The sequence below is a fragment of the Ceratotherium simum genome, chromosome 33 (genome assembly GCF_057802395.1).
Source record: "Ceratotherium simum simum isolate JZ-2026a chromosome 33, ASM5780239v1, whole genome shotgun sequence".
Taxonomy (NCBI): Eukaryota; Metazoa; Chordata; class Mammalia; order Perissodactyla; family Rhinocerotidae; genus Ceratotherium; species Ceratotherium simum.
Genome location: NC_141932.1, coordinates 6,414,164 through 6,439,252, shown reverse-complemented (window position 1 = coordinate 6,439,252; position 25,089 = coordinate 6,414,164). Strand labels below are relative to the sequence as shown.

At 42.3% G+C, this 25,089-nt stretch overlaps 1 protein-coding gene across 1 annotated transcript; it reads right to left on the bottom strand.

Moving 5' to 3' along the window:
• Window positions 1-12,625: 12,625 nt before the first annotated feature.
• LOC147912733 (killer cell immunoglobulin-like receptor 3DL3) lies at window positions 12,626-24,190 on the bottom strand. Its single transcript, XM_087421178.1, has 6 exons — window positions 24,157-24,190; window positions 23,881-23,916; window positions 16,551-16,835; window positions 15,019-15,318; window positions 13,358-13,657; window positions 12,626-12,754 (listed from the first exon to the last, which is right to left on the bottom strand). Exons 1-6 carry the CDS (start codon window positions 24,188-24,190, stop codon window positions 12,696-12,698), a joined length of 1,014 nt encoding a protein of 337 aa, XP_087277304.1. The 3' UTR covers window positions 12,626-12,695.
• Window positions 24,191-25,089: the final 899 nt, after the last annotated feature.

The following is a 25,089-nucleotide window of genomic DNA, read 5'->3' as shown; positions in this document are numbered from 1 at the left end:
GCCGTGAACTCCCGCCCATTTCTTTGTTCTTAGCTGCCCCTGAGCATCCAGCCATGCTGATTCCCTCAGCAGGACAGAAGGGGCTTTCAGGCAGCACCCGGAGAGGCTGCAGAAGAGACGCTTACATTACTTTCTTCCCCCCTGGGAGAAATCGCAGGTGGAGGGGTCTCTCTCTGTGCTGAGTTGAGCCAGCTTGTGGGAAGGGTGATGCAGGAGAAGTGAAGCTGTTCTCTCTACCCTTTTCAATGAGCTTGTTCTCAGATTATGTGCTCATCATGTTGGGACCTCGCACCTGGACTCCAGAGCTTTCATAAGGGTGTTTTCATCCATGGATGTTGGTGAAATTGTGGCTTCTCTGGGCAACGAGATCTGGGCCTTCTTATCCCACCATCTTGCTGACATGCATAATTGTCATTTTATTTTGCATTTCTCTAGTGATTGACGATGGTGAGCATCTTTTCCTGTGCCTGTTGTCTATTTGTAGAAGTATGTGTTCTTTGCAAAATATCTTTTCCGTAGAAATATCTACTCAAGTCCTTAGACCATTTTTTTTTACATTGTATTTTTTTTTGGTGGTTGAGTTGTATTTATTCTTTACATATTCTGGACCAGACCATTATCAGATATATAATTTGGAAATATTTTTTCCAGTTCTGTATGTTGTCTTTTCTCTTTTTCTCATGGTCCTTGATTCACATATGTTTTCAATTTTGAGGAAGTCCAACGTATGTATTTTTCTTTTCCTGGTTTATTGTGCTTTTGGTGTTCTTTCTAAGAAAACATTGGAAGCCCACATTCATGAAGGTTTACCTGTATGTTTTCTTCTGAGTTTTATAGTACTAGCTGTTACGATGATCCATTTTAAAGTCATTTTTGTGTATGGCGTGTGGTGAGGGTCCAACTTTATTCTTTTGCATGTTTTCTTTTTGTATTCTGTTATCCAACACCATTTATCAAAGACACCAAGTCTTAGTGACATTGTGACTGTTTTTCAAGGTCAAGCATCCAGTGAATTTCCATCTGGGAATGGAGTCAAAACAAGCCTGAGCCCAACATCTGACACCCTCCGCACACAGCGGCCTTTCCCTGATTCCCCCTCACTGCGGTCCAAGTAGAGGCCAGGCCACCTGAGTATTGTTCAGTCTGGAACCAATCCCTGTGTGATCTCTGAACCAGGACCTAATGAGGTTGTCCGCATCTCTAAAATAACTCCCAAGTCCGTATTGGTGGTCTCCATCCCAATTCAGATTGTTTGAACAAAATGGAATCAGAAATTCCAATGGCCATTTCAATTTTTCAATTTCATGTCAAGCAATACTGGGAAAGGTGGTTTCTCCTCTAAGGCTCAGGCGGGGACCCATTGTTTGACTTGACTTTGTGAGGCTAATTAGTCAGGTGGTGATCGTGTTGAGAGGAAACCTCACTGCCAAGATGTGGCATATTTGCTCTCTAACACATCAGCAGCCACTTTGTTGGAAGTTCAATGCCTAGTTCAGGCTGTGAATTTCCCTAGTTCAATCCTAGCTCACTTAATTGTATGGAAAATAAAGATAGGTTACAATATAGAAATGTGCTGTACACCAGTATGACAATAGGACTTAAGAGTCAGCAAACGAAGGTCAAGAAGAATGTCACCAGCTTTCCAGCAGCTCCTGTGTTTTCCACTTTGAATAAACCTTTCAAAATTGTATTATATTGGGGCCGGCCCTGTAGTGTAGTGGTTAGGTTTGCACACTCCGCTTCAGCAGCCCGGGCTTCACGGGTTCGGATCCCAGGGTCGGACCTATGCACCGCTCATCAAGCCATGCTATGACAGGCGTCCCACATATAAAGTAGAGGAAGATGGGCACGGATGTTAGCTCAGGGCCAATCTTCATCACCAAAAAGAGGGGGATTGGCAACAGATGTGAGCTCAGGGCTAATCTTCCTCACACACAAAAAAATCGCATTATATTTAATCACTAAATGGATTACATGTGATTCTTTCCCTTCTTTTGTTTATTGGGTTTATCTGAGGTATGCCTACCTAAATGACAAATGACGTCTCTTTCTGAACTTTGTATAATGAAATGGCCCGCATGCCTCCTTTGGATAATCTTTCATTTACTCATCACCATGTTTGAAGGTTGGTATACATTGTTCTTTGTAGGTTTGATCTGTGCATTTGCAGTGCTGCGTGATATTCCATGGTGGAGATATACCATCCATCTTTCTTTTTTTAATTTATGGATTTTTTGTGTTTTGTGGCTTTTTTCTAAATAAGAGCCTCTCCTATCAGTGTTCTTGTGAATGCAACCTTGTGCTTACATACACATTTCCCTCTAGGGTATATAATTTATGGTCATGGCTCTCTGTCTCTTCCTTTTAACTAGATAATTCATTCTTATAGTCCTCAAATTGTTGAAGTAATTTTTACTCCCACCACTAATGTATTGGAATTCTAAGTGAGAGCTATTATGTCCTACATTGGATTTTTTTTTCTTTCACCTCTCATGTTGATGTGCTAGTGTTATGGTGTCATAATTTCACTGAAACTGGGCCATAACATGGCAGTAGAAATTATAATTTTCTCTAAAAGAGAATGAAGTGCGGGTCTACGCGGAGCTGATAGGGAGGCGTGCTGCAGATGGCTCTTACACATTGTGAGGATGATTCTGCTCATGTCCTCCCAACTCTGCATTCAGTGAAGTCACATGGGCACCTTGGTGTTGGCCTTTAGGAAGGATTTACAGCACAGAAACTGGGAAATACCACAAGTTAGGTTTTTTTAGAAAATACTTTTCGGAGGCAGCACACTGCTAGGCTGTCCTTTCAAACACCGATGTGTTGATTCCAAGTGATGCCATTTTAGAGGAAATGACACAGGTGGCATCTGATGAAGACAGAAAGGATTATGGGCTCCAGAGAGGGTGGTAGGCATCATTTTGGGTTTATCTTTTCCATACTAGAATCTCATTTTTGCCTATTTATTCAGTTATAGAAGACAAGTTAAGTCCTGTGAACTGTAGAGATGGAGACTTAACAGTGTACATCTGGTAATGTGTTCATTAGAAATAAAGAAAAGTGTATTACATAAAAGTGGATGAGAACATGAGGTTTTACGTGTGGATCCAAACTAGCCACGTCGGCTGTACCCTCATGTCATAGGGGTGAGAAAAAAGGGGGAGCCAATCAAAGAATTCCAGCAATGGTGGGGAGAGAAACATACACATTTAATGGCTGGAGAGTCCTGTACAGGGAGCACCCCAGACATTTTCCTGCATCTAAACCGGGTTTAGTCCCCTCAACATTCTCAGCAGACAGATCCCCAAACCTATGGTCCAGACTATCTTTCAGCCTCCTGGGATCATCAGATTTGTTCCAAGTCTCCACCACTCTGAATGGCGCAGTGTTCCCTCTTGTGTTTACATCCTGGCTGCATCTTGGGTCCTCCTCTGACTGTGTAGAGCCTGAAATAGCAGAATCCCAAGGACCACCAGGATCAAGCCAGCCATGCCCATCCGGATGAGATTCTCCACTGTGTAATCTTGAAGATATTAGCCAGGAATTGTGGTCAAATAGTTCAGAGAAGTCAGGGCAGGCCAAAATCACCCCAGTACCCCTGGATATCCCCCCAGGAATCCTGCCTCTCCTTCACAGGATGTGACCCTCTGAACCCAGACCCAATATGAGAATTTCTCCTAACTTGTTTTATGATGTGTTGAGGATATCAGCTACTCCTGAGGAAAAAAAAGTACGGATGAGTGAGGAATTGAAGAGATTGAAGTCCAGGCTTTCCTTTGGGCTCTGTGTTTTTATCCCCCACTTCTCATGACATAATTTATAAATAGTTCCCTAATTAACCATTTCTCTGCTGTAGCAGGGTTCCCTCTTGTCTCCTCACTGGATTCTTACAGACTCCTTGTTTTCTTTGAATTCCAAGTGTGCTTCTGAATTACAGCGGAACAGAGTTTGCCTATGCCCCAAGAGCTCAGAATTGAAGAGAAAAATAGTCTTCCAGTACAGAAATAATTGAGCCCTTGTATGTTCTCTGTTCAGTCTAGGACAAAAGACCCTATAAGTTTATTCCTTACAGCAGAGAGTTGCCAAGTGACAACTGAGAACCCAGGGTCCAGTTAGTTGAGTGTTGGTGTCAGAGGTTTTGAATGTCAGGAGCACAGAGGAGCAAGAATCTGGGGCTGGGTCCCCCTCACTCCACCTCTCACAGTTCCCTCCTCTCTGGGGTCTGCATTTTAATCATCACCTGGACTTTTTCATCCATTTATTATTTAATTAACTCATTCTTCGTATTGTTAGTAATACCGACAATGGTACATAGATAGATACATACACACAAACATGCAAACATGTATTTTCCAAAGGTGATGTTTAGTCATTGGGTTATAAAAACACTATTTTTCTTTGCTTGGAGTGTGAATCAAAGTGGAAAGGCCAATAACAAATGTGTGAAAACATACCTGGTGAAAAGTATGGGCATATGGATGAATATTTGTAGATATATATGACTATATGGTATATAATCATAGATGTGTTGTATAAACACATATACATATATATATAACTGTATACGTTTATATGATATCAGATGTATGTATAACTACATATATGCTAATTATGTATATATAAATATCTATAGACAGAGAGACAGAGAGAGCTGGAGAGAAGTAAGGTCTCAGTCTGCTCTTCAATAAAGTCTTGTCTGTGGGATGTGGGGAGGGAGCAGAAGAGAAGAAGAGCTGAAACTTGGGGGCTTGGTAACTTGGATACAGGTCAGGGACCAAGGACTCTTTGAGGAACTGAATTCCTTCCGTTTTAAATATTTATTTATTTTTATTGAGGTGAAATTCACATGACATAAAATTAACCATTTTTAAAGTGTACGATTCAATGGCATTTAGTACATTCACAATGTTGTGCAACCATCACTTCTATCTAGTTCCATTTTCCTCATCCCCAAAGGGAGACCCCATATGCATCAAGCAGTCACTCCTCATTCTACCCTCCTCGCAGACCCTGGCAACCACTAGTCTGGCATGAAGTTTGCTTGGTGTTTTCTTGCCATTGTAATCCTTATCAACATGCAGTCCTGCTCTTCACTCTAAAGTGAGGGTGCTGAATCTTGGAGAAACCATGCTAATTGCTCAAGACCACAAACTGAAGAGGGGTCAGACCGGGTTTGGAAACTAGGAACATCTCGCTTAGCTTCTGCACTTTCTGCTCTGCAGATGAGGAGAGCTCTCTATCCTGAAGCACTTAGAGAATGCAATGTGAGGGCTAACTAACACAAGTGACTGGTGAACATGGTGATTAGTTCTGTGAGAGAGAGCCAGAGGCGGGAACTTGGAGACTAAATAGCTCCAGGAGTGGGATTTAGGACAGAAAGGGATTTGGTAAGGTTTTGGGGTACAAGTAGGTGCTAGTTAGCTTTTTGGCACCAATTCATTCACGCCGAGTGGCTCTGAGTAAGTAATTTAGCATTCTGAAGACCTTCGCTTTAAGCTTTAACTCTGATACAGAAACTAGCAAATGGGGAGGGGAGGGACATTCAAAACCAGCTGGTTCCCTTTTTCATGGTGTATCATTATTTTAGACCTGATAGTGATGTTCTCAACTGCAGCTCTGTGAAGGGGGAGAAGAAAGGAGTCTGCCATCCTCATTAGGATTGTTGTCAAGTAAGACAAACCCTACAGGATTTCCTTATATTCAGTATCCTTCAGTTACCAACACATCCACACATTTGTTGTTCCACAATACATGAAAAGATGCCTCCATTAACCCAGGCATATTGTTTATCTACTATCATGACCTAAACCAGTGGTTCTCAACAGGGGGCAATTTTGCCTTCCAGGGGACAATTTGGCAACATCTGGAGACATTGTTGGTTGTCACAACTGGGGTGGGAGGTACTATTGGCATCTAGTGAGCAGAGGCCAGGGATGATGCTAAACATCCCACAATGCACAGGACAGCCCCTGAAACAAAGGATTATCTGATCCCAAATTTCAATAGTGCTGAGATCAAGAAATCTGACCTGAGCAGACCTGATTAATACCTTTAAGGGAATGGTGGTGTGGGAAATGTCAGATGTTAATTTAAAAAATACGTAAGTGTATAAGTGTAGATCATAATATATGGCCTGTCGTATAAAAATGTACAACATGGAGATCTGATAACAGACTTGAGGGTTCAGCTGATATATGAGGGTGAGTAGGAATTGCCTAGGTGATGTGGATAGGCATGTTTGGGGCATTGCAGATAGAAAGGACAGTGAGAAAAGCCCCTGAGTTAATAAAGTGGAACAAGTGAAGGATAAACTAAATTAAGATCAGTGTGATCTTAAGCATGTGAAGATCAGAGACTCAGAGGGAGACTGGAAGTGCACTAGAGGAGTAGACACAGCCAGCGTGGGCAGGGCTTGGGAGACCTGGGGAAGTCACTAGGTTAGTCTGAAGACAGACTACTGAGGAGTTTTAAGAGAGAGATAAACATATTTGTATTTTAAAGTCACAAATAATCCAGGCTAAAGTCCTTAGAAGGAGCTGGAAGGGAGAAGACATGGATGGATATGGGGTTACACCCATTAGGAGGCCAAGCAATAGTTGGAGTGACAGAATATAAAGTAGTAATTTAGTACTGCTTACCGCTTTGTACTGTAGTTAGTACAGAAGGATACACAGATCCTACAAAAGCATTGGACTAAGGCAGAGTCCCTTTAAATGGAGAAAAGTGGATAGAATGGGGAAAATTATGTTGTGGAAGCAAGTAGATGCAACACATGGAAGGATTTGGGCAATCAAAGATGGCTCCCAACTTCCTCATCCCTGCAGTTGTGAACATTCAGTAAAACACACGTCTTTGATGGACAGGCAGCCTAACAGAGGCAAAGATGAATTCAGGTCTGAGCATGATGAATTTGAAGGGTCTGGAGATACAAAGTGAAACAGAAATTATACAAGGGGAACATAACAGAGACAATCAGAATGGAGAATAAAATTGGAATTCATCTTGGCTTTAGACCATCCCTTCATCCCTTCTATCCCAGAGCTGCCACGATGGTATAGGGGGACTGGGGAGATTTAGGGCAACATTTATCTTCCTTCTCCTGAATCTTCTGGCTCAGACAGAGCACTGGAAGAGACAGATTCATGAAAAAGCAATCATCCAGTTTCTAGCCTCCATTATAAATCACCCTACATAATGACATACCGGGTGTCATTTTTTTCTCCCACAGCAATATAGCTTTGATGCTCATATTTTAGTTTTATCTCCTAGATTCTAGCCCCTAAGGCTGTCATCTACAGTAACTCTGGAACCATCATGCATCGCCAGACAGCGTGGCATGGGTTGAATGAGCCCCTCAAAGTCAACTTGACAATCTGATGACTGAACCCCACAAGCTTCTCTCCATTAAGGAGGTTGGAATCTGCTTGGCAGCCACTAAAATCACCAACTCCTCGTGTTAAGAGGGGGCCTGACTATTTTGGGATTCCCCCACCTTCTCCTCTAACCCACTTGCATTTCATGTCTCACCGAGACAGAGGAAGGTGATGTCTCTGGGGGTCATGATTCTGATGCAGTCTCAGCCCTGTTAGCCTCTTGTTGGTGCACATTAGCAGGATGACAGTTTCCAATAAGACAGCAAGATCCACAGGAAGTACGAGGTCAGAGCCTCTAGTCAGAGGCTTTCTACATCTATTGCTCCACAAGAAATGATTTATTCCCAAGAACTTAGTTCTGGGTAGCTCTTGGGTGGGGTCCCAGAGAAGACTAATTTTTCTGTTTATGTTTCAGATCATAGGTGAGCGTTTTCCTCAACGAATGTCTAATGGAGGTCAAATCCTTCTATTGACAAGATCCCATGTCCAAATGGAAGGGCTTGTGACAGAATATAAGATGGGTGCCATACAAACAGAGATTTTTCTTCACTGGACCATCATTCAAAATCTATGTGGCCTTGCCTATTATGAACCTACATGTCCTCTCTGGAATTCACGGACTGAGTATATCCACTTGGATTGATCAGACAGGCAGTATATGCTTATACTGGAGATTATCTCAATGCCAGCATGTAGAGGAATTTTCTCAGGAGCTATTCATCATCTCCAAAGAAAGAACCTCCTATATCTACATATGTATCTATCATCTGTAAATACATCTATCTATATTTATATTAATAAATGATGGATGGATGGACAGAGAGTATAGATTAGATAGCTAGCTAGCTAGCTAGATAAATAATTTGGTTATGGACTCCTGGCTATTACTATTTCTTCACATATGGGAAGTCAGATATTTTAAATCAAACTTTGTATTGACTATCTCATTTTTATTGCAATACATCACTCTTTTTTTCCAGCCTTATTGAGATACAATTGACATATAACATTGTGTAAGTTTAAGGTGTACAGTGTGTTGATTTGATACATTTATATATGGCAAAATGATTTCCACCGTAGCCTTAGCTAACACCTCCATCACCTCACATAATTACCATTTCTTTTTTTGTAATGAGAACGTGGACGATCTACTCTCTTAGCAACTTCTAAGTATAGAACACAGTACCGTTAATTATACTCACCACGTTGTACATTAGACCCCCGGAACTTACTCATATTATAATTGAAAGTTTGTGCCCTTTGACCAACATCTTCCCATTTCCCCCCTCCCTAGGCCCCCAGGCCCTGGTAAGCTTGCCTTCCAACACACCAAGTATTTTGAAGTCATGCACCTCTCCTACCTTTTGGAAGGCAAATCAGCTCCCGCATTAACTATTTCATTTTGTGCAAATTTAAATTGTGTCTTTTTTCATCAATTTCTATACTTTCAGTCACCCTGCAATTCAGTGATGTAGATTGCATAAAATTGCCCACATCCCAATTTTCTTTCTTGTGGTTTATGCCTTCTTTCTTTCTTTGTTCTCATTTGAATGGGGATTGGGAGGAGGAAAAATAATGGTTGTGCTCTTAGTTGGGTATTTAAAATGAGTAGAGGAGTAATGGGAAAATTCATGGATTCTAGAGGCAGAATGACCTGATCAAAAATAGTATTATTATTGCTTAAAAACTAAATGGCTTTCTGGGGAAGGAAACATTAATTGTTTGACTTCCAGGAACTGACCTGAGCAGGGACATTTATTAATAAGCAGGGACACAGGGCCGGCCCTGTGGCTTGGTGGTTAAGTGCGCGCGCTGCGATGCTGGCGGCCCGGGTTCGGATCCCGGATGCGCATCGAGGCACCACTTCTCTGTCCATCCTGAGGCCGAGTCCCACATACAGCAACTAGAAGGGTGTGCAGCTATGGCATACAACTATCTACTGGGGCTTTGGGGGCAAAAATAAAATAAAATAAAATCTTTAAAAAAAAAATAATAAGCAGGGACACAGTCTGTTAACTCACCACAACCTTTGGGGTGAGTTTTTCCTTTCATTACCTCCTCTTGTGGAAGAGGAATGTAGTGTTCTAGAATCTTTCTCACATCTTGCTTTGCTCTCTCTTTCAAACCTATATTTTTCCATTAATTTCAATTGAATTAGATTCTGTTCTGTCCTGAGTCCAGGTGAATAAAGATGGGACACTAAATATAGGCCCAGATTTAGGGATGGATTTCTAAGCTTGACCCCAAGCTATAGCCCAAAATTCAGCAGGCTTTTTTCTGAAAAGGCCTAGAGAGTAAATATCTTAGACTTTGCAGTCCATACAGTCTCTGTCACAACTAATCAACTTTGTCATTGAAGTGTGCAAGTGGACATTGATAATAAGTACATGAATGAGCATGACCATATTCCAATAAAACCTTATTTCCAAAAATAGGTAGGGGGTCAGATTTGGCCTCTAGGCTGTAGATTGCTGACTCCATGCTCTAAAGCCCATCTTATTGGACTTATTTGTATTAGGAAGTTAGAGACTGCTAATAATAACACCTGTTCTCTGCTGCGGTCTTTGAATGAACACTGGTCCCTCCACAGCCTCATGAAAAGAAGTGATTGCAGTCTTTGTAAGCATCAGGTACACATGCAGACTGACTTTTAGGGCCATATTTATGCCACCAGAGACCCTTTTATGAGTTCTAATATTTCTCAGTACAACAAAGGGAAAAAAATGACTAAGTGATCTTGGGCAGGTGGCTCTCCCTTGCAATTTCCTTACATATGAACCATATTATTTTAAGAAGTTTTCCTAAGTGTCCTCCTCTCTTAAAAAATTTATACACCTCTTAAAATGTCTTCCTAGGTCAACAAGTGAAAGAATCCGTGGTTAAACATATCACTACCACTGCCAATATATGAAATGGTATTTTCTCCCATATGTTTTATTGACATTGCTTCCATGTTAGTTTACATCTATTACTGTTGATGCTACTTTACCTTTTTTTTTTCTAATGTTGGTGGTTTGTTTTTTCTCTCAGAATACTTTGAGGAATAATTACTTTTTATTTAAATTGAGATGCCTTGATTCTTATTCTATCTCTATATAGATTCTTGGATCACTTAAACAGAGACCTTTGGGAAATGACTGGATTTGTGCTTGGAAGACTTTATATTAGCCTCACCCCTTCAGCCAAGATCAGCTCCTGATTCATTAAACCCTTTATCTGCTTACCAGAGATCTGATGAGACCCTAGGATGTCTGTGCGTTGGGGAAGGCAGATGGAGGAAAGATATTTTAGGAGCGGGAAGGAGAAGGATTGTGAAGTCTACAATTTCAATGAGCAGCAAATAAGTGCCAGGCTTTGTTCCTGGGGATTTTTAACTTTTATGATCCCATTAGATTCTGACAAAGCCACCCTGTGAGGGAGGTGATGATGGCACCAAATTAAGGAGGTTGCAACTGGGACTTAGCAAGATATCATGACTTAAAAGGAGGCAGGAACTGTGACTCCAATGACTATGACCTTCTATTTTAGCACTCTGCATCCCAGCAGATGGGGAACCCCAATTTAGGACCAAGATCACCACCCACACTCTTACTTAGCATACTTCTCTCCTCTGCCAGCATCAGCCACAACCTGTTTTTAAAAATAATGAAAATGACTCTTTAAAAGAAATAGCTTTGCCTAAGGTCCTGCATCTAAGAAGGAACAAAGCAAAATCTAATTGCTAAACATCTGAAAAATGTCCATCTCCAGAGCATGTCTAAGACCCTCCAGGGAGGATGCTAGGGTTACTCTATCCTGGGACCAGGTGAACATGACAATTACGTTTCTGGGTTACATTCCAGTGAAATGTCTTCTCCTTGGGCTTCCATATTGCATGCCTGGGTGGAGAATAAGAGTTTTGTGTTCAATCTTAGGAAAGAGAAACCCAGGCATTAATGGTGCCACTCATTCCTTATATTGTCCTTTGCTATCTGAACAGAGCTCCTACTCTCTACTTTCCATGTTTTTTGTATATTTTTTGTCTATTACTGCCCTTTTTCTCTCTGCTTTATTCCCTCTGCATATGTCTTCCTTTATCTTTCTCTCAGCATCACGTTATCTCTCACTCTTTGTCTAGCTGATTTTGAATTTTTGCCTCTGCTGGTAATATGCTTCTGTGATGGTTTAAAAAAATTTTTTTTCTTACTGAGGAAGATCAGCCCTGAGCTAACAACTGTTACCAATCCTCCTCTTTTTGCTGAGGAATATTGGCCCTGGGATAACATCTGTGCCCATCTTCCTCTACTTTATACGTGTGACGCCTGTCAGAGCATGACTTGATAAGCGGTGGGTAGGTCTGTCCCTGGGATCTGAACCTGCAAACCCTGGGCTGCTGAAGTGGTGTGTGTGAACTTAACCACTATGTCACCAGGATGGCCCCTGTGATGGTTATTTTTATGTGTCAACTTGACTTGGACCTTGAGGTGCCCAGATATTTGGTTAAACATTATTCCGGGTGTGTCTGTGAGGGTGTTTACAGGTGAGATCAACATTTGAATCAGTAGACTGAGCAAAGCAGATTGCTCTCCCCAATGTGGGTAAGCCTCATCTAGTCTGTTTGGCATGAATGGAAGGAAAAGACCTGATCCTTTCATGAGTAAGAGGGAACTCCTTTTGCCTGACTGCTTTGAGCTGGGACATCAGTCTTCTCTGGTCCTCAGACTTGAACTGAAACATCAACTCTCCTTGGGTTTGAGCCTGCCAGCTTTCAGACTGGAACTTATACCATTGACGCTCCTGGTTCTCAGGTCTTTGGACTCAGACTGGAGCTACACATCAAGTTCTCCTGGGTCTCCAGCTTGCTGACTGCAGATCTTGGGACTTCTCAGCTATTATAATTGTGTGAGCCAGTTCCTTATAATCTCTCTCTCTGTATGTATTCGTCTATATATACATTTATATGCATTCTACTGGTTCTGTTTCTCTGGTGAACCTTGATGAATATAGCCTTCCAATTCCCACCTCTACTGCTCAGGAATCCCCTTAGGACAGGGCTTATAAGATCCATTCTATGATCCAAGGATTAAAAGCCACTGAGGTCCAGGAATCACAATGATCCAAGAATCTATATAGAGACAGATGATAAAGAATCAAAGTGTCTATTGGTTCCTGCATTTTCGGGGGTCTCAGAGCTAATGGAAAATTTGCCTTGAGGCTGCCTAACTAGTTATCAACAGGTTACTAGTAGGTTCCATTCTCCTTGTATGGTGTAACTATATTGAAACCAAGCTGTGAGTGACAGTGCAGATCCCCCGCCCTCATTGGGGTACCATGGTGCCTTTACTCACCAATGTCAAAGCTTGGTTCTGTGGGTAGAAGCCAACTACTTGAAGAGTTTCCTAGAAGACAAGACAGGAAAGAGGTGAGGAAATGAAGCTGCCCATCTTCTACCCCACTGAAGCTCCTTTGTCAACTAATGGTGAGCTCTAGGGTATCTTGGGATCACCTTCCCATATCTCTGGGGACTTGACTCCCTCCCTTCAAGTTGCAGAGAGGGAACAGGAGAAGTTGATGATGAAAGATGCCTAAACTCAAGAGGAGGTCTCTTACCTTGCATTAAAGGCATCTGTGCCACCTGGGAAATCACTCTGTGGGTGGAAGGTCAGGAGAGGCTTCTGGGAAACAGACAGTAGGAAGGGACTGATGCAACCTCTGATCTCCCCAAACTGAGCCTGGTTGCTCTTCTTCCTGGCTCTGCCCTGACACCTTTCTCCATCTACCTGGATACATAGTCACCCCCAGTGTGGACCTCAATGCAAGATGTGAAGGAGGATCTTGGAGGTGCATTCTCACTCTCTATTTCCCCTTCCTTTTATTTATCTGTGCTTCTTTATCCCCAGAATTCATAAGCATCTCCTCATTATCAGCAGGACACTCCTCATATATGACCTCAAAATTTAGTCTGAGTCACAAGACGTGGGGCAAGTCTGGAGCTTCCTCACCTGTGACAGAAAGGTGCAGTGGGTCACTTGGGTCTGACCACTCACAGGGAGAGATATTGAAAGAGCTGTAGCATCTATAGGTCCCGTTGTGGGCTGGGGTCACAAGGCCCAGAGGGAAGATGGCCTGGAATGTGCCATTATGGCTCTGTCCTCCAGCAAGCCAGCGTTCACGGGCCTCCCCCTCCCTACATAGATGGTACACATCAAATGAGCTCTCAGAGCTGCAGAACAGGGTCACATTCTCCCCTAACCTCACCACGGGGCTCAGCCCGGCTAAGAGAGAAGGTTTCTTGTATAGTCCTGGAAGAAAAAGAGACAGTTTAGTTAGAGAGGCTCTTCCTTACTCACAGTGTCCACACCTGAAGGACCTGAACTGAGAATTCACTATCCCTGTTATCGTGACTTCTCTCTCTCTCCCCCTCATGTCTCTCTCTATCCTTCTACTTTCTCTGTCTCTTGCTCTCTCTCTATCTCTCTGACCTTGCCTCCCTCCTATTTTTTTCCTTTTTGTATTTTTTACTCTCTCTGCCTCTCCTTGGGTTGGTTGGTTTGATATGTATCTTTTTGTTTCATTCTGAGTCTCTCAGTTTCCATCTTGACCCTATCTTTGTGCATCTCTCTCCTGCTCTCTCTATCTCCCCATCTCCATGATTTTCTCTGCTTCTCTGTCTCTCTGTTCTCTTTTGGAATTTATCATCCGCCTCCACATCACCATTTTTCTCCATGTTTGTGCCCCCCACTCAGGTCTCTGCTTTTTAGGGCTTTTATCTTCCCGCTTTCATCTTTCTCTCTACTTCTCTATCCTTTTTTCTTTTTCTCCACCTCTTTTTTTCTTTTTATGTGTCTCTGAGCCAGTGCCTGTGTCTCTCTCTCTTCCATCCTCCTGGCCCATTCTGTGTGTGTGTGTGTGTGTGTGCACATGCACATTTGTTTCTATGTCTCCGCTCTCCATTGATTCTGTTTTCTCTCTGACTGCATCTCTCTGTGGGATTTTGACATCAGCAATCCTACAACATCTGGGAAGACCTTGGAACATGTGCCTGAGAAACAACTTTGGGAGCCCATAAAACACAGAACATGTAGGGGTTGGTGTTTGGCTCCTTCACCCAGGACCATGGTATCTTGGGGCACAATATGGCTCCACCACATGGAATAAATCATGTCAGAGTAAACACAGCATCTATGAGTGCCACATGGGAAGAGGACACAGGACTCATGGGGAATCAGCCTGAGACAGGTCAGCCTGATCCTGTAATGTGGGTCAGATATGTGGTGTGCTTTTGGGTTCTCCTACTAGAGAAGAGACTGTGGAGTTAAAATGGAAACCAAGCTTCTAAACCATCCCAGGTCTCTGAACAGACTCAGAGCAGAAGGTCACCCTCCCTCTGATACATGAATATCTGTCCATATATCTCCCTTCACTCTTTATCTCCATTTCTAACTCTCTTGTCTTTGCCCTTATATCTTTCCTTTATGCTGTAACAAATGGTCTATATTGTTTCTCCTCTTACATCGTCTCTCTTGGTATAGTTGTCACCAAGTATGCCTCTTTTCGTAAGAACCCTATGTTCATCTCCTTCATCACTTCTTGGAGCTTCCAAGTCCTAGAACATCCCATCTACATCCCAAAGAGGACAGCGGGCAGGTCTGGACACTCTCACCTGTGATCATGATGTGCAGGGGGTCACTGGGGGTCGACCACTCATGGGAGGAGTAATTGATAGAACCGAAGCATCTGTAGGTCCCTGCATGGTCAGTTGTCATGGGACCCACGGGGAAGTTGGCATGGAAGCCCCCATCATGGGGCTGTCCAATAAGGTGCAAGGGGTTCTCCATTACCCCCTCTCTGTGCAGAATGAAGCTGTCAAACACGATCTCTGAGCAACACTGCAGGGTCACATATTGTCCCAATTGCACCAGGGGACCTGGCTGGGCCAAGATGGAAGGTTTTTTGTAGACTCCTAAGAACATAGATGTTGTGAGTTTAGAAGGAGCCACCCTTCCTCACCCCATTCCACGGGACTTGAAATGAGTGAGGATTTCTTCTCACGTCTGCCTTTCTCCTTCCTCTCTGTGTCCTTTTCTATCTGAATGTCCCCTTCTGTCTCTCTCTCTCCTTTTCTCTGTCTCTCTGTCTCTAGCATCACCAGATTCCATTCCCACTGTGCTATCTTTGGCACTTTGGCTGTTGTATCCATTTCCCACAGACCCCTTTCCTGTTTTCTGTGGTGGGGGTGGGAGAGTGACTACTGCAGGATGCATGTCCAGGCTCTCTTATCAGCCAAGCCATGCTGTTTTTGATTAATTGTAAATTCCTGGTAGAAGGTAAGAGTTAAGCAGTAAGGTAGGTACCACTGTACCTCCCAATGTCCAGCCAAGCTGTGCCTTGAGGGGAGGGGCACATCTCCTGCCATGTCTGTGCCTTCTTCATGGTCCCAGCTTCCATAGAGTGGCCTCTGAGGCTGGCTGTATGAACACTGACCTCTCCCTGTGTCACTGCAATCTAGTGGTGGCATCAGCATCCTATCCTTACCTATCGCTTAGGTAGCCTCCCTTCCCCTGTTGGGCTCCCTAATTTATCCTTCACCTGGGTATCTGTATTGGTTACTTATAGTTCTGGATGTCAGAAACCCAACACAGGTCTCACTGGGCTAAAATCAAGGTGTCTATAGGGCTGTGTTCCCTATGGAAGATTAAGGGGTGAATTTATTCCTGTGCATTTTATGGCTTACAGAGGCAACCTGAATGCCTCGTTGCCTTCCTCCAACCTCAAAGCCAGCAATGTCTGGTGGAGTCATCTCATGCTGCATGACTCTGATGCTCACTCTCCTGCTTCCTTTGTTCTGTTATACGGACACATGTAATGACCTCGAGCCCACCCAGATAATCCAGGATGATTTCCCCATCTCAAGGTCACGTGATTAACAACCCTAACTCCATCATCAATGTTAATTGGTCTTGGATTGCAACATAACATATTGGTAAATTTGGAGTATTAAGATGTAGATCATCGAGTGGACGTTATTCTGCCCATCACAGTACCCTATTCCCTGTATTAAATCTTATTTTATCTAAAATACTTGGAGTGGTTCCTGTAGTTCTGACTGGAGCCTGACTGACATTCCCATAAGAAAATTCTGGAATTAGGAAGATTGTGACAGTGAATAGCCACTCTGGATAAGAGCTCTCTGACCTGTGACCACAATGACCAGGGGGTCACTGGGTGCTGACCACACAGAGGGGGAGCGCCTGTAAGAACCATGACATTTGTAGGTCCCCGCACGTGCTGGGGTCACAGGGCCCAGGAGGAAGCTGTTGTTGAATATTAGGTCCCGGAGCTCAGGGACGTGGGCTCCATCATCCTTGTCCAGTCTGAATCTGTCAAACCCAAGATGGGAGTGACACCGAAGATTCACATGCTGTCCTTGAGGAACCACAGGGCTTGGCCAGGCAGATAAGGAGGGCTTGTCCTGACCACCTAGGGGAGAAGGAAACACAGCCTTAGAGGAGAAAATGGGGATGCCATCCCCTCCACGTGCTCAGAGGTTCCTCCTTCCCATGGTTCTAAGGCTCCTTTCCAAACCTGGGGGTACTCAGGGCTACATGAAGACTCCTCAGCACCACATAGACATGGCATCTTCCTGCAACAAGTATTGACTGAGAATTTTGAGCAAGTACTGAATGGCAGACTCTTACTAGATGTTGATGATGAAAAAATGGTAATATAAGCAAGACAAAATAGACACTGAATAGGAGAATAATGGCGTGATGTCAGCAACATGGTGGAGTGAGCTGTTCCCTTCATGTCTCCCCCTTTTGAACTACAACTCAATGGACATTCATTGACCAACAGAAGAAGTCTACACAGCACAACAGGATGCCTGAGATACACATGCAGCTATGCATCTGAGGGTGGAGGGACTGACCCTCCGGGAAGTGTTGGAGATGGATGAGCACTCCCTCCCCTCCCCTGGCAGCCCTGCGCACACACAGGATCGCTGTCCAGCCTGGCACGAACACCCTGAAAGTGGGAACGTGCCCCAGGGTGACAGTAGGAAGAGGCAGTGGCAGCCCTTAGCCTGCTGGTGATTGCTTTACTGGCGGTACGGGGGAGCCCACTGTCTCCGAGTGGCCCTGGCTGGGTCGCCATGTGAAGCCCCACCCACCAAGCACAGCAGCGTGCAGGACTGCAGGCAGAGTCTCTGGCAGAACCAAGCGTGCTGGGACAAGCAAACTCCAGGCCCATGTTAGTCCACATAGTGCAGCTGAGCCTTGAAAGGGGGAGTGTGCCCCAGGGCGACTGCAGGAAGAGATGGTGGCTGCCCTTAACCTGCTCGTGATTGCTTTCCCGGTGCAGGGGAGACCACCATGCCCCTGTGGCCCCAAGGAGTGGCCTTGGCTGGGCCCACACGAGAAGCTCCACTCAAAACTCACAGTGGCCTGTGGGTCTGCAAGCAGAGTCTGTGGCAGAACTACTTGCAAGGTGGCAAGCAAACTCCAGGCCTGCGTGGGCACCCATAGTACAGCTGAACATTGAAAGGGAGAGTGTGCCCCAGGGTGACTGCAAGAAGAGATAGTGGCCGCCCTTAACCTGCTGGTGATTGCTTTCCTGTGGGGGGGTCACCGTGCTCTTATGGCCCCAAGGAGTGCCCCTTGTTGGGTCCACACTGAAGCCCCTCCCACCAAGCACAGGCCACACAAGTGCCTGAACACTCTCCAGGGTGGTGCAAGCGCCTGCAGTACCCACACAACATCCAGCCTACAGAGTGGGGCCAGAAACTCTGCTCCTGCTCTCCCTAGTGGTAGGAGGTGGAATCTGCGACCTAAAACTACTGTAAATGCCTGGACAAAAGATTAGTTCATACAATGGAATACTACTCAGCCATAAAAAAGACAAAATCGTCCCATTTGCAACAACATGGATGGGCCTGGAGGATATGATGTTAAGTGAAATAAGCCAGAAAGAGAAAGACAAATACTGTATGATTTCACTCATATGTGGAATATAAACCAACACGTGGCAGAGAAAACTGTATTGTGGTTACCAGGGGCAATGGTAGTAGGGGTGGGTACAAGGGGTGAAGGGAGACATATATATGGTGATGGAGAAACAAAAATGTACAACCCAAAATTTCACAATGTTATAAACTATTAAAACATCAATAAAAAAAAAAAGATTGGTTCATCAAACAGCATGAGAAACAACAGCAACAGTTCAAACCAGAAGGAAAATGAAAATTCTCCAGGAACCAACTCTGAAGGCACAGAAATTTGCCATCTAGATGTCTGAGAATTCAAAATGGCTGTCATAAAGAAACTCAATGAGTTACAAAAGAACACAGAAAAACAGTTCAGTGAGCTCAGGAATAAAATGAACCTCTTCACCCAAGAGATTAAAACTATAAAATAAAAAAACCAAGCAGAAATTCTGGATATGAAAAACATAATCAATGAAATAAGAAATAATCTAGAATCCTTGAAGACTAGAGCTGATGTTATGGAGGAAAGGATTAGCGATTTAGAGGATAAAAATGTAGAAATATTACAAGTGGAGGAGGAGACAGACATAAGATTTTTAAAAAATGAAGGAATTCTTTGAGAAATACCTGGCTCACTTAGGAAAAGCAACATTAGGACTACAGGTATTCCAGAGGGAGAAGAAAGGGAGAAAGGAGCAGACAGCTTGTTCAAAGAAACAATAGCTGAGAACTTCCCAAACCTGTGGAAGAAATTGGATTTACAAATACACAAAGCTAATAGAATGCCTAATTACATCAATGCTAAAAGACCTTCCCCCCATATAATAGTAAAACTGGCAAAAGTCAATGACAAGGAAAAAACAGTAAGGGAAGCTAAACAAAAGAAAATAACATACAAAGGAACCCCTATGAGGCTTTCAGCGGATTTCTCGGCAGAAACTCTATAGGCCAGGAGAGAGTGGAATGATATATTCAAAACACTGAAAGACAAAAACTTTCAACCAAGAATACTCTATCCAGTGAAACTTTCCTTCAGATATGACGGAGAAATAAAAACTTTCCCAGAGGAAAGCTGAGGGAATTCATTGCCACTAGACCTCCCCTACAAGCAGTAACTAAGATGTGCTCACATTGCAAACAAAAATGCAACGGCCTACAAAGCTTTGAGCAAGGAGATAATTAGAGGAAATCAGAAAACTGAAGCTCTCTATCAGAACAGGGAAACAAATACTCAGTTATAACCTAGAGATGAAGGGAAGGAAAGCACCAAAGTAACTATAAATACTTCAACTTAGTCACAAACTCGCTGTATTAAAAGCAAAATAATTTGTGGCAAAACAATTCAGAAGGGGAAGAGGAATGGGATGGAATCTGCTTAGGTTAATGGAGACAAGAGGCTGTGAGAAAATGGACTATTTCATCTGTGAGATCTTTTGTACAAACCACATGGTAACCACTAAACAAAACATCAGAGCAGAGCCAAAATTCACAAAAGGAGAGAAAACTGAGAAAACCTCTTCAGAAAACCACCAAAATGAAATGGCAGTCAGAAATACAAAGGAAGATAAACAACGGAATCATAGATCAACCAGAAAACAAGAGACAAAATGGCAGTATTAAGCCCTCATATATTAATAATAACTCTAAATGTAAATGTTGAATTCTCCAATCAAAAGACACAGAGTAGCTGGATGGATGAAAAAACAAGATCCAACAATATGCTGCCTCCAGGAAACACATTTCTGCTCTAAAGACAAACATAGGCTCAGAGTTAAGGGATGGAAGATGATACTCCAAGCTAATGGCAAACAAAAGAAAGCAGGTGTTGCCATACTTATGTCAGACAAAGCAGACTTCAAGTTAAAAAAGACAGTGAGAGACAAGAGAGGCAGTATATAACGATAAAAGGGACATTCCACCAAGAGGACATAACATATTAATATATGTGCACCTAACACAGGGACACCAAAGTACATAAAGCAATTATTAACAGACCAAAAGGGAGAAATTAACAGCAACACAATAATAGTAGGGCACCTTGATATCCCACTTACATCAATTGACAGATCATCCAGGCAAAAAGTGAACAAGGAAATAGTAGATTTAAAAGAATCACTTGATAAGATGGACTTAGTAGATATATACAGAGCAGTCTATCTAAAAACAGCAGAATACACATTCTTCTCAAGTGCACATGGATCATTCTCAAGGATAGATCATATGTTGGGAAACAATGCAAATCTTCATAAATTTAAGAAGCTTGAAATCATCCCAAGGATCTTTTCTGACCACAGTGCTAAGAAACTAGAAATCAACTGCAAGAAAAAAACTGGGAAAGTCAGAAAAACCTGGAGACTGAAAAACATGCTACTGAATAACCATTGGATCAATGAAGAAATCAAAGGAGCAATTAAAAAATACCTGGAGACAAACAAAAATGAAAATACAACATACCAAATCCTACGAGATACAGCAAAAGAGATCATGAGAGGGAAATTCATAGCAATATAGGCCCACCTCAACAAACAAGAAAAATCTCAAATAAGTTACCTTAAACTGCACCCAACAGAACTAGAAAAAGAAGAACAAACAAAGCCCCAAGTCAGCAGAAGGAGGGAAATAATAAAAACCAGAGCAGAAATAAATGAAACAGAAACTAAAAAGACAGTAGAAAAGATTAATGAAACTAAGAGTTGGTTCTTTGAGAAGATAAACAAATTGACAAACTCTTAGCCAGGCTCACCAAGAAAGAAAGAGAGAAGGCTAAAATAAAATTAAAAATAAAATTAGAAATGAAAGAGGAGAGATTACAACAGGTTCTGCATAAATACACAGGATTATAAGAGAATACTATGAAAAATTATGCACCAACAAATTGGATAACTTAGAAGAAACGGATAAATTATTAGACTCATACAACCTACCAAAACGGAATCAAGAAGACATAGAGAATCTGAAGAGACCAATCACAAGTAAAGAGATTGAAACAGGAATCAAAAACTCCCCCCCCCAAAAAAAAAGGCAAGAAAAAGAAATAAAGAAATAAAAGGAATCCAAATTGGAAAGGAAGAAGTGAAACTCTCGCCATTTGCAGATGACATGCTCCTCTATATAGAAAACCCTAAAGAATCCATCAGAAAACTATTAGAAATAATCAACAACTACAGCAAAGTTGCAGGGTACAAAATCAACTTACAAAAATCAGTTGCATTTCTATCCACTAACAATCAACTAGCAGAAAGAGAAATCAAGAGTACAGTCTCATTTACAATCGCAACAACAACAACAAAATAAAGTATTTAGGAATAAACTTAACCAAAGAGGTGACAGACCTATACGCTGAAAACTATAAGACATTATTGAAAGAAATTGAAGAAGACACAAAGAAATGGAAAAATATTCCATGCTCCTGGGTCAGAAGAATCAACTTAGCTAAAATGTCCATACTACCTAAAGCAATCTACAGAATCAATGCAATCGCGATTAGAATCCCGATGACATTCTTTTCAGAAATTTAACAAAGAACCCTAAAATTTATATGGAACAACAAAAGACCCAGAATAGTCAAAGCAATCCTGAGAAAAAAGAACAAGGCTAGAGGCATCACAATCCCTGACTTCAAAATAGACTACAAAGCTATAGTAATCAAAACAGCATGGTACTGGCACAAAAGCAGACAAACAGATCAATGGAACAGAATTCAAAGCCCAGAAATAAAACCACACACCTATGGACAGTTAATCCTTGACAAAGGAGCCAAGAACATACAATGGAGAAAGGAAAGTCTCTTCAATAAATGATGTTGGGAAAACTGGACAGCCACATACAAAAAAATTAAGGTAGACCATTATCTTGCACCATACACAAAAATTAACTGAAACTGGATTAAAGACTTGAATGTAAGACCTGAAACTATAAAACTGCTAGAATAAGCATAGGCAGCACACTATTTGACGTTAATCTGAGCAGAATCTTTTCAAATACCATGTCTGACAGGGCAAAGGAGACAAAAGAAAAAGTTAACAAATGGGAATACATCAGATTAAAAAGCTTCTGCAAAGCAAAGGAAACTATGAACAAAACGAAAAGACAACCCACCAACTGGGAGAAAAGAACTCACACAACTCAACAACAACAACAAAGAACAAACAACCCAATCAAAAAGTCAGCAGAGGATATGAACAGGCATTCTTCCAAAGAAGATAAACAGATGGCCAGCAGACACATGAAATGATGTTCAACATCACTAATTATTAGGGAAATGAAAATCAAAACTACAATGAGATATCACCTTACACCAGTCAGAATGGCTATTATTACAAAGACAAAAAACAACAAACGCTGGCGAGGATGTGGAGAAAAGAGAACCCTCATGCACTGCTGGTGGGAATGCAAACTGGTGCAACCACTATGGAGAACACTATGGAGATTTCTCAAAAAATTAAAAATAGAAAACCATAGGATCCAGCTATCCCACTTCTGGGTGTTTATCCAAAGAAGTTGAAACCAATGATCCAAAGAGATCTATGCACCCCTATGTTCATTGCAACATTATTCACTATAGCCAAGACATGGAAGCAACCCAAATACCCATCAACTGATGACTGGATAAAGAAGATGTGGTATAAATATATACAGTGGAAAACTATTCAGCCATAAAAAGACAAAATCATCCCATTTGCAACAACATGGATGGACCTTGAGGGTATGATGTTAGGTGAAATAAGCCAGACAGAGAAAGACAAATACTGCATGATTTCACTCATATGTCGAATATAACAAATAACATCGATAAAGGGAACAGATCAGTGGTTACTAGTTGGGAATGGGGTTGGGGGGTTGGGTGAAAAGGGTAAAGGGACACATATGTGCAGTGATGGACAATAATTTGACTACTTGGGGTGACCACGATGAAGTCTACTCAGAAACTGATAAACGATAATGTACACCAGAAACTATTCAGTGTTATAAACCATTATGATCTCAGTAAAGTTACTGGAAAAGAAAAAAAGAAGAAACTATGTGAATGAAGTCACATCAGCTAACACATGAAACACATTAAACCATTGAGCCTGCATCAGAAAATTCTGGAATTTCAGGGGGTCACGGCATACTTTTCTGCCCCCCCCTTCGTATAGAAGGATGGCAGCACCACTCTACAGCCGTGCATTTCCCTCATGGAAATGCTGGGTAACTTGAGTTATCTTGTCCTCAGAGGGTCTGTTGTTCCTGGCACTGCTTCCTTCCCTTATGCTACAGACAACACCATTTCCTCCCCACACACTCCAGCCCTGAGCACCACAGTCTCCTCTAGGTGCCCATAGAGCCTGGCTCAACCAAGGGGAAGAGTCTGGGGAGAGTCTCCAGACCAGAACCGGGGGCTGGATTTCCCAGGGACTCCATTTTCTGGCTCACAAGAGATTCACCCACAGGCTTACAGATTTCAACCCATCACCCAAGCTCCTGTGCCACCTGCTCTCCTGTTACAGGAAAATACTCTTATTTGGGATGGATGGAAACCCAAGATTTGGAGAAAGGACTCACCCACTTGTGCCCAGATCCTCTGGACCAAGGAGAACTCTGGAAAGAAAGACTCATAATGGATGATCCATCTCCAGACAAGACCTGGCCTCCCACTCCTGCCCCTGCCTGGCCTATAAGCCTCACCAGTGAGGCCTGTGCTCAGCTGAAGATCAACTCAGCCGTCAAAGCCCACCTCTCCCCACGTACACAGGGTGCTCTACTGTGTAGACACCCAGCCTTCCAGGCCAATATTTCCACCGTAGTGTTCCCGCCCCTTCATTCCCTTCCAGGACTCACCAAGACACACCAGGCTGATGATCGTGGGTGACATGGTACCACTTCTGCTGAACAGAAGGCAGAGACTCAGCAAAGTTGATGCGTACACAGGATGTTGTGAGAAGAGCCCAGCCTAGGTAGTTTATAAGTTGACCACAGTGTGGAAGGATGATGCACATAGGCTCTTCTGACCCTACATATAGCGAATGTGGGGGCCTGGCTGAGGGCGGAATCAGGCTTCCTGGAAAATTTTCAGAGTAGAGCTGTCACTTCAGGGCATTTACTAGGGTCAGACTTGAAATACTATCTGGGACCCAGTCCCTCCTAGGCTGAATGATTAAATTCTGTACTCAAATTAAAGACCTTTGATGTATTTTTTGTTGTTTTTATGTGAGCTTCATACTCTTCTTCATGTGTGTTAGATATCTAATAGATATTATTATTATAACATATCTAATTGATATCATTAATATTCTACTGATTGTAACATATAAATCAAAATGTATTTCCACATGGATATTTCTAGTATTGAAGCAGTACCAGTTAAAAATGATTGAATTTCCCAGTAGAAGGTTTATACACTTATTTGGAATCATAGAGTTTCACTTGTTTATAATAAACAAATCATATAAATTCTGGATACTATAGTTTTATCTGGAATTCATCTTATGACCCAAGAATCCAAAGTCATTTTTCTCTCTCTCTCTTTTACTCTAACTTTACATTATATATGAATATATAAGTATCCATTAACATAATGCTATAGAAAATCACTTTCCAACAGCCAATTGTGAATGGTAGAAAAAAAATAACTGCATAACATTTCTAGAAGAAAAACCTTATAACATGTGCCAACTTGAAAACCATTGCAATAACCAAACAATCAAATCTACCAATCTATTTTTGCCTTCATTCTGTTCCTTGTTTGACTCTTACAGCTTCTGAAATTTGCAT

Coding starts and splice junctions, on each gene's coding strand:
- LOC147912733 (XM_087421178.1), bottom strand. CDS start 24,190: ATGTCACCCACGATCATCAGCCTGGTGTGTCTTG. Junction 23,917..24,156: donor CATCAGCCTGGTGTGTCTTG/GTGAGTCCTGGA, acceptor CTTTCTTTCCAG/AGTTCTCCTTGGTCCAGAGG. Junction 13,658..15,018: donor CCTGCACATCATGATCACAG/GTGAGAGTGTCC, acceptor TTTTTCTTCCAG/GACTATACAAGAAACCTTCT.